The sequence below is a fragment of the Crotalus tigris genome, unplaced genomic scaffold, assembly GCF_016545835.1.
Source record: "Crotalus tigris isolate CLP2741 ecotype Arizona unplaced genomic scaffold, ASM1654583v1 scf7180000023830.6690815, whole genome shotgun sequence".
Classification (NCBI taxonomy): domain Eukaryota; kingdom Metazoa; phylum Chordata; class Lepidosauria; order Squamata; family Viperidae; genus Crotalus; species Crotalus tigris.
Window position 1 is genome coordinate 5,592,998 of NW_024100214.1, and position 9,236 is coordinate 5,602,233.

At 38.1% G+C, this 9,236-nt stretch overlaps 1 protein-coding gene across 2 annotated transcripts; it reads left to right on the forward strand.

Annotated features, from left to right (window-relative positions):
• The first annotated feature begins 261 nt into the window (after window positions 1-261).
• On the forward strand, window positions 262-7,896 carry POLR2L (RNA polymerase II, I and III subunit L). Of its 2 annotated transcripts, XM_039322123.1 has the most exons (4): window positions 281-351; window positions 555-858; window positions 3,913-4,013; window positions 7,472-7,896. In XM_039322123.1, exons 2-4 carry the CDS (start codon window positions 856-858, stop codon window positions 7,578-7,580), a joined length of 213 nt encoding a protein of 70 aa, XP_039178057.1. In that variant the 5' UTR covers window positions 281-351; window positions 555-855; the 3' UTR covers window positions 7,581-7,896. The 2 variants fall into 2 exon arrangements, with proteins under 2 accessions (XP_039178058.1, XP_039178057.1); XM_039322124.1 differs by lacking the exon at window positions 555-858 and having other exon boundaries at window positions 262-351.
• The last annotated feature ends 1,340 nt before the right edge of the window (window positions 7,897-9,236 follow it).

A 9,236-nucleotide genomic window follows, 5' to 3' on the forward strand; every position in this document is an offset into this window, starting at 1 on the left:
GAGGAACGCAGTTATCTTGAGCCAACCGCGGTGCCGTACCTCTTGGAACGTACCATTGTTGTTGTTTTTTTATCCTTAGGAGGGTCAATTTGGGTTAAAAAGAAAAAAGAGAAACTTTTTTTTTCAGCTTTTCACAGATCACGCTGATATCTATGGATACACGTCTCTATTTTTTATTACTGCCCCGGGAAGCTAAAATGCACTTAGGGAAGCCAAGAAATGTTCTTTCTCCCCTTTTGCGGAGTAGTAGCGCCCGCGATAGTGGGCGTGACCTTGCGAAAGCGTGGACCGGCGGTAGCTTCGTCGCCTGGGGTTGAACGGGAGGGAGCTGTTGGCGGGTTGGCGTGGCAGGTAACCTGAGCGACCAGAGAGGAACTTGCCTTTGGCTTTTGAACTTGCCTTTGGCTTTTAAGCTTTGCAAATAGGACGTGGCGTGTCCTACATAGTCCAACCATCGAATGTTTTTCCCAATAAGGGCCGACACCAGTTTAATTGCAGCTCATATCCTTTCAGTTTGATTTTTATTGTGTTTTGTGTCTCTTTCTTCACAAAAGATACCTGATGAAGAAAAGGACGAATACTTGCTTCTGGAGTGCAATCGTGGTGTTCAGAGGCTTTCCCACGAGAGCGTTTTAACGGGGAGCAAGCTTCGTGCTACGCATAGTTTATGGAGTTGCCAACTTCACACAAACGCATAGCGCTGAGCTAACACCAAACACCCCCCATTAGAACCTATACAGTATGTGAAACCTACCGTGTTTGGGGTTGTACAACATATTGCGCTTCATGCTGTTAAATTTTGGTCTACAGTGCTGTGGGGAGGTAACCTGCCTGATTAATTTATGATTCACTATAATGGTAGGTTACACTGAATAAATTATCATTAATTAGATGAGCAATATCATGCAAACAGCTGATCTGTAACAATTCCAATTTTTCCTTCTGGTTTCTTTTTTTCTAGAAATGATAAGTAATAGGGGAAAAACAGGGAAGGTTACATTTGCACATGCCCCAAATGAAACTCAAAATGAACTAGCTGTCCAGAAAGAAGCCTTATCTCTAAAACAGACATGTCAAACACAAGGCCCGGGGGCCGGATGCAGCCCGCAAAGTGGTTTCATGTGGCCTGCGAAGCCATCCTGGAAACAGTGAGGGAACGGCCCCTGCTGCCTTGGCTCTGGCCCAGGCCAGCCGGGAGCCAATGTACAATGTTGTGATGGCCATCTTGGCACTTGCCCCAGTGGACCATGCCTTGGCACTTGCCCCGGTCCCACCCCCTTCTGCCAGAGACCCTCAGATCTGTCCCACTCCTGCCCAGGGCCTACATAGGCACCCTTGATGCGAATGATGTAGAACTGGCCACGCCCATCCAGTAGGCCACACCCACTCCATCCACACCCACCCATTAGGCTGCACCCACTCTGGCCACACCTACCTGCCCCCCCCAGGGCAACCGCAATGCTGATGTGGCCCTCAGTGAAACTGAGTTTGACATCCCTGCTCTAGAAGTACCACAAGTAGCTATTAGATCTTTTCTTAGTTTTTTTCCTACAATGAAAGAGTTGAAAAGAGTGATGAGAAAACACCGAATTACAGATAGGGATTGATACAGCCTGCGCCTCTGTACAATTCCTCAAATTTTACATATGAAAAATCTAGAACCACTTCTATCAGATAAAACATTTATTGCAAAATGGTCCTTGCAGAATTTTATCAAATACCTAAATAGCATCTTTCATTATATTCCATTCATATTTCTTTTTTAATCTAAAAAAATCAAATAAGGAAAGAACAGAAGCATGTTTTTTTATTGACAATAATGTAAGTTCTCTATTTGGAAGCATAAACTGTTTAATAGAAAAAAATGTGGAAAAACATCACATGAACCCTTGCAAAACATTTCATGAATGAAGCAGGATAAGTGTCAAAATAGTTTTAACAGTTTTCAGTTTCCAATTAGTTTCACTAATAGAAGTAGTTTTGTCATTTAACTCTGTCTTTTCTTCAGGACAGTACCCATTGGTAAGCTGATTCATTAATTATATTTGAGCACACAGACATCTTGCACCAGGTCATGCTGGTATACACTAATTCTGATTCCCTCTTTATCCCACAGATAGCTCAAATACTATGAAAAATGGTCAGAAGGACATTTATTGAGAAATGGTGTAAAAAATCCTTAAGATAATTGGGCGTCAGGCTGAAAAAATGTAATACATTTGTTAGTTACTAATAAAGGAGAATATTTGTAGCTCAGGGTTGAAATGAGGGGTCCTTGGTGCTCTCTGAGCTTAGTTGTTTTCTTGCAGACATTTCATTACCCAAACTAGGTAACATCATCAGCACCAGCACTGATGTTACTTAGTCTGCAAGAAAACAGCGAAGCTCAGAGAGCACCAAGGACCCTTCATTTGTTGGTTACTCAGAGAGCTCTGTGGTTAAGCCAAAATTAAACCTGGGTTCCCATAATATATTCAAGCTATAGTCAGTTAGCCCTTCTGAAAGGCAAAGAGAATGAGGTTGGCTCTTATCTCCCGTGGCAAGGTGTTCCAAAGAGCAGGAGCCATGGCAAAAGAAATGCTTTTCTCCTAAACCTGAAATTCCTTGACCAAAGGGGTGGCAGCAAGCCCCACCTGCCAGAAATATGTATATAAACATCTTTTAAAAATAGATATATTCAGATGGGATTTTTTTGCATATGTACTTGATCCTGCTTACCTGGGATTCCCAGACATCCCACTATTCAATCCACATTCACTTCAACAGTTATATCCTTAGTGCCCCTATCCAAGGAAATACATTTAGAGTTGGGTTATATAGGTAGTCCTTGACTTACAACCATTCATCTAATGAATGACCATTCAAAGTAACAATGGCACTGAAACAAGTGACTTACAACCAGTCCTCACACTTATGACCACTGCAGCATCTCCACAGTCATGTGATCAAAATTCAGACACTGAGCAACTGGCACATATTTACAATGGTTGCAGCATGCCAGAGTCATATGGTGCCCATTTGTGACTTTCCCACCGAGCTTCCGACAAGTGAAGTCAACGGTGAAGCCAGAATTCCCTTAATGATCATGTGATTCACTTAACGATTGCAGTGACTCACATAATAACCATGGCAAAAAGATCATAAAATTGGGTGTGAATCACTTAATACCCCCTTGCTTAGCAACAGAAATTCCAATTCCAATGGTAGTCATAAGTTGAGAATTCCTTATATACCGTATATGCCGGCGTATTAGGCGACCCGGCGTATAAGACGACCCCCGAGTTCGACGCCGGGTCGCAAGACAATCGACGCCGAGTCGCATATAAGACGACTTTCTAGGCATGCGACTCGGCGTCGATCATCTTATACGCCGGAAATGACGTCATTTCCGGCGTATAAGATGACTTTCTAGGCATGCGACTCGGTGTCGATCATCTTATACGCCGGAAATAACGTCATTTCCGGCGTATAAGATGATCGACACCGAGTCGCATGCCTAGAAAGTCATCTTATACGCCGGAAATAAACGTAGTTTATAACGTTATTTCCGGCGTATAAGATGACTTTCTAGGCATGCGACTCGGTGTCGATCATCTTATACACCGGAAATGACGTCATTTCCGGCGTATAAGATGATCGACACCGAGTCGTATGCCTAGAACGTCATCTTATACGCCGGAAATAATAAATAAATAAATAAACGTTATGACTCGGCGTATAAGACGACCCCCGAGTTCGGAGGCTGTTTCATCGCTCTCCAAAGTCGTCTTATACGCCGGAATATACGGTAGTTAATTCAGACAAATAATAGGCTGCAAATCAATTCAGTTCAACTGAAGTTAATTGCATTTAATTTCTATATATATCTTGTGCCTGGAGTTTAATTATGCTGTTTTGTTTATATTTTCATAGGTCAAAATGATTATACCTGTGAGATGCTTCACTTGTGGTAAAATAGTTGGAAATAAATGGGAGGCATATCTTGGCCTTTTGCAAGCAGAATATACAGAAGGGTATGCATTCCCGACTCCTATATTTTCATAACTATTTTATAAGATAAGCAACAATTGTATTAATATAACAATTTGGATTGGAATATAATATTTAAGTATATTATTTCCATGCCACTGAATGCAAATGTTGCTAATGAGAAATGTGTGCTGGAGGCTTTGGTTGATTGTTTATACAGGATAAGCCATTGTTTAATTATTCCCTTGTAGTGTCCTGTTAGAAGTGTATTTCTGAGTAACATTTTAGTTTATTATATTACAAAACAGATCAAGTAACTGATTTTAAAATATTAATCTTGTTCCAGTAGCTCCTAATACTGATGTATTCTTTAAAAAAAAAAGCTTGCTTACTTTTGCAGTCATATAACACTGTTTTTCAATAATAGCAATTAAATGGCACATTATGTTGAATCCCATTATTTACTATAAAAGCCTGAGAAATATTTCTTCCATTGACTGCTAGTATTTGGAAAGTATTGTCTATTATTCTCTTTTGTGCTATATTCACCATTTTCCTTACCTTGGTAGAATTGTCTCTGTTGCAGTTAATCATGCTGTGATAGCCATTGATTTTCCATTGCGAATACAGAATTGGAAACTGAGGATCTACAGCCTGAAATTAAATAGGATATTACTAAAATATTTGCATGATAAATACGTCTGATTGAGTGTATGCCTAAATTCTCTTGCAATTTTTTGTATGATTTTAGATTGGCCAAGTGAGCATACAGTGCATAATTGAATTCCTCCTAGCAGCAGAATTGTCTGTAGTAACTGTTGTCTGATAATTTTCAGAACACTCAAAAATGTCAGATATTGTTAAAATAATTTATTGTAATAAAAAAGAGTCAGGTCACCTGAATAAGCTAGTTGTCCAGAGATGCAGAGATTCTGCCATATTTCAAAATGTTGCTTTTCACTTACATTGAATTTCTTCAAATAGCACTGACTAAAACCAATATTGAACAAAAGAACATAATCATTTCTGCTTAATTGTTTAGCTCCATATTATCAGATGTAGGGTTTTTAAAAGCTGGAGCATGGGTTCGTAAAAATTGGTATATGACAATTCTTTTGCAACTCTCAGCTTTTCTGCAGTTTTGGTGAAAATTAATGTGTTTTTATGCATTTCTACTCAGAAATAAAATCCTTGGAGTTCAATAAAATCATCTCCATATAAGCTTATACAACTCTGCAATCTATGTATGCTGGAATTTTCATCAAAACACTAATAAAACAAATACAACAATTATAATACATCACTATTAAAATGTGTAATGATCTATTTTTAGTTTTTTTGTTGTTGGAATAGATTGGAGGTTGAACACTGTGAAGAGGATTTCATTTGATGTGGAAATGTGGAAATTGTTGGGGAAGCTACAGATTGTCATTTTGTGTTTATCATTTCTCTGCTTATATTTTTTAGCTTCCACTTACTTGATCTGTGAGGGACTGCCATCTCAAACTGAATGTTAAATGCTCTAAATATTTTATGCGTACAAACACATCCTTACCCAAATCATGAGCTGTACAGGTAGTCCTCAATTTATGACCCATCCTCGAAGTTACGATCATGTGATTGCAGTTTGCACTTAGCAATCACCTCACATTTATGACAATTGCAATGTCTTGCAATCATGTGATCACGATTTGTGACCTCAGCCAGCTTCTGACAATGAAAGTCAATTGGTGAAGCAGATTTTCACTTAATTACCATATGATTCTCCTAAAAACGGTGGTGATTCACTTAATCACCATGGTAAAAAATCAGGTTTGGTCACATGTTTACTCACTTAATGCCCACATCACTTAATGACTTAAATTTTGATCCTAGTGGCTGTTGTAAGTCAAGGATTACTTGTAGTCTCTCATTTAGAATGTAATATTTCCTTACATGTCAAAATATACAATAATAACACTTGAAAAATGCCACCTTTTCTCAGAATATTGCTATCCTTGTTAGTGCCTATGACTCTGTCATCTGAAAGATGCTAATTAGTCCCTATGGAAATCCTGGATTTATATAGAATAGAAACAAATGGAATATTTACCTGGAAGGTCAGGATTAAGCCCAGATAAGCTGTTTCCACTAAATAGAGTATGAATGTCAAACTCACTGCGTCACGTGACGTGTCGTGACTTTTTTTGCATTGCTGGAGCTAGGGTGGGCATGGCCTTCATATGATGCAACCGGCCCATGGGCCGGCGGTTTGACACCCCTGAAATAGAGGCTGAATAGCTACATCTGATCTCGAGAGCTGACAGAGCCTAATGAACAAGTATTCATCTAAAACCAACATACAGTTTCCCATCCCTCCACCTGAATAATGCTCTGCACTCATTAGAATGATAAAATCAGAGTGATGCAATCAATCCAGGATGATACAGCAAGGTCTGATAGTTGAAATCATTACAGAGCAAGGAGTTTCTCCCATATTGCATTTATACCACTGGGGGAAAAAACTAAATGCTTTTTCTTGAGAGTGGCACTACACCCAGCATTGCAACATGTGCCCTGAAATTAATTTGAATGAGTAGTTATTGGTTCAGTAAATTATTTTTGTGTTTCAATCCTGCCCTTTTTATAGAATGGGGATTCTTGCAGGCATATGCATAGACATGTGTTCATAGGCAGATGTGTCTCTCACACAACGCACACAGTGATAGCATGAAAAGACGATTTGTCACAATTATTTTCAGGTAGAGTTGACAGTCATAGCTTGAAAAGGAGAGGAAGCTAGGAATTACAAAGGATTCCTGTCTTTTTCTCATTGTTTACTCTTCTGTTTTGAAACAGGCTATTTTTATGTTCAGAGTCTTTCTTTGTATAAATACAATATTGTGCAGTTGGGGAGGAGAAAAAGAAGAAGTTGCTGGAAAGTGCTAGAAGCCAATGCTGCGTGTGACTTTTGTGATAGAATTTTTAAGCACTGGGGTGGAAAGAAAATAAGCAAATCATAGATCTAAAAGTTCCCCACATTTTCTTTTTACATTTTCCTGTAGGGCAGAAGCCATCTTTTACATCTGTCTGGTTAAGAAGATAAGATTTGAAGTAGTCAAAAGCATCTTTTTTCCCCAAACAAATAGCCTTGGTTCTTCGATCAAAACAGCAGTTCCTCTCACTAGACTATCAAGACACCAGATGTGATTTTAAGTGGGAATGCTCAAGGCAATCAAATCAGACACATGTTTATGAGTAGAAAAATCTAAAAACTAGTAATTGATCCAAGTAGAATTAACAGAGCATTTATGAGGCAACTTCTTTCACAATTTTTTCCCCTAATGATCTCTGATTAGTTCTTAGTTGCACTGTCCTCTGTTGCGGATGCTCACATTCTCTTTTTCTCTCATTCTTGTTCCCTTTGTGGATGAGGCCTTGAATTTGTATTTATTTTGGGGGGATCTGATTTAAGCATGATGCTTTTCTTTAAAAAAATACTATTGCTTTTGTTTGTTCCTAGTGATGCCTTGGATGCTTTGGGTCTGAAAAGATACTGTTGTCGCAGAATGCTGCTTGCCCACGTAGACCTGATTGAAAAGCTCCTGAACTATGCCCCACTGGAGAAATAAATATGAAGAATTTATGGTGCTGCATGTACATGAACCAAAGTTTTTACAGTTCTCAGGCGAAACTGCTGGGATTAGAAATCAGATTGGTAATCTGTGGGAAATTCCTTAGCCACTTAGCATCACCCCCAAAAAATGACTTAATGAATTCCACCTAGACAGTTGGGGATTGTGCTTTTAATTACATCAGGGATTTTGTCAGTTTCTAAGTATATTAGAGTCTTTTCTATTTTCAAATATGGCAGTTTGAAAAAGAAAACAAATGTTGAATTACAGTCAGCAGTTGTAATGAAGTTTTATTAAAAATATTTTGGTTAAACCAGTTCCCATCGTCTTATTCTAAATCTCATTCATGAATATATGGATTGCATTTCAGCCTCATTCAGATTGCTGACTTAGGCATTTACACATGATGAATTCCATTTCAGTGTTCTTCCACATTATTACATGATATCTTAAAAACTAATAATAATATGTGCTATGGGTTGTCAAACGAAAAATAAAATTAGGAAGGGCAGGGAGCCTCTTCAGAAGTGACCTTTGTATATACCAATAATTTCAACATATATTTTGACTTTGCAGGAAGTAATCTGTATCTGATTAATTAGATAATAGAATATTTTTCATTACATATGCCAGAACGTAAACCTGACAATCCATTTTCTAGAGCTGTGGCAAACAGACAAAGGTAGAGAGAAAGTGAGCAGCTTAGCTTTATGATGAGCAATTATCTTTCATGGAAATCATTACATCCAAGAAGGAATAGATTAACCAGATGCAAGTCGTAAGTAATCTATATAGATGTGTTTGTTATGCAAGTCATAAGGAAACAAAATGGTTACATGGGTCAGTCACCGGGACCAGAGGTTTTAGTCTTCCGAGCTTTGAGACTTGTACTGAAGCCCATCTTCAGGGAACTTTTCTCTCACCAGAATGTCTCTTGTTCATCCTTAATGTAATTCAGAAACTTTGTGTCTGTCAACCAAAAGATACTGCCTTCATGTTGAATATGTTTTTGACAGTTCTGGAGTTGGTTTTTAATCATTAGAGTTGAACTGGAAATCAGCACTCGTATTTTCTGTTTTGGAATCATTTGAGGGAACTTAGAAAATAAATATGTGCTCCTTGCCAAATAAATATAGAAGAAATTGTAAATTATTCAGCTTACAAACTGTAGAAAACAAAATGCGCAATTAATTGAGTTAGAGGTAAAGATGTCTTCCTATTAGCCAGCAAAATACTTTTGGATGTTTTCAGTCATTTTGAGTACTGCTGTGGTGCAAGTACAATCCAAAACCATTTTGGACTGTAGCTATCCAGGTCTGCTATAACAGCCTTGAGTTCCAACATAGCACAGTGCCATTTTAGAGATGGCAAACAGCTTAGAGGAATTGATATTTTATCAACTTACAGACATTGTTCTATCTTTTTAAAAAATAATTACTAATATTTCCTGCAAAGACATAATAAAGTTTTCCTTTTTTTATATATTATCTTCAGCAAGCCCAGACCATGTAAGAAAAGTCACCTATTAAAAAATTAATAAATAAAACTAAAAATACAAGAAAAGCTTCCTTCTCTACATCAGGGATTAGTAAAGCTTCTCTGGAATAATAGTAATAAGGATTCAATAAAAATGCCAAATGCAGTCTAAACATC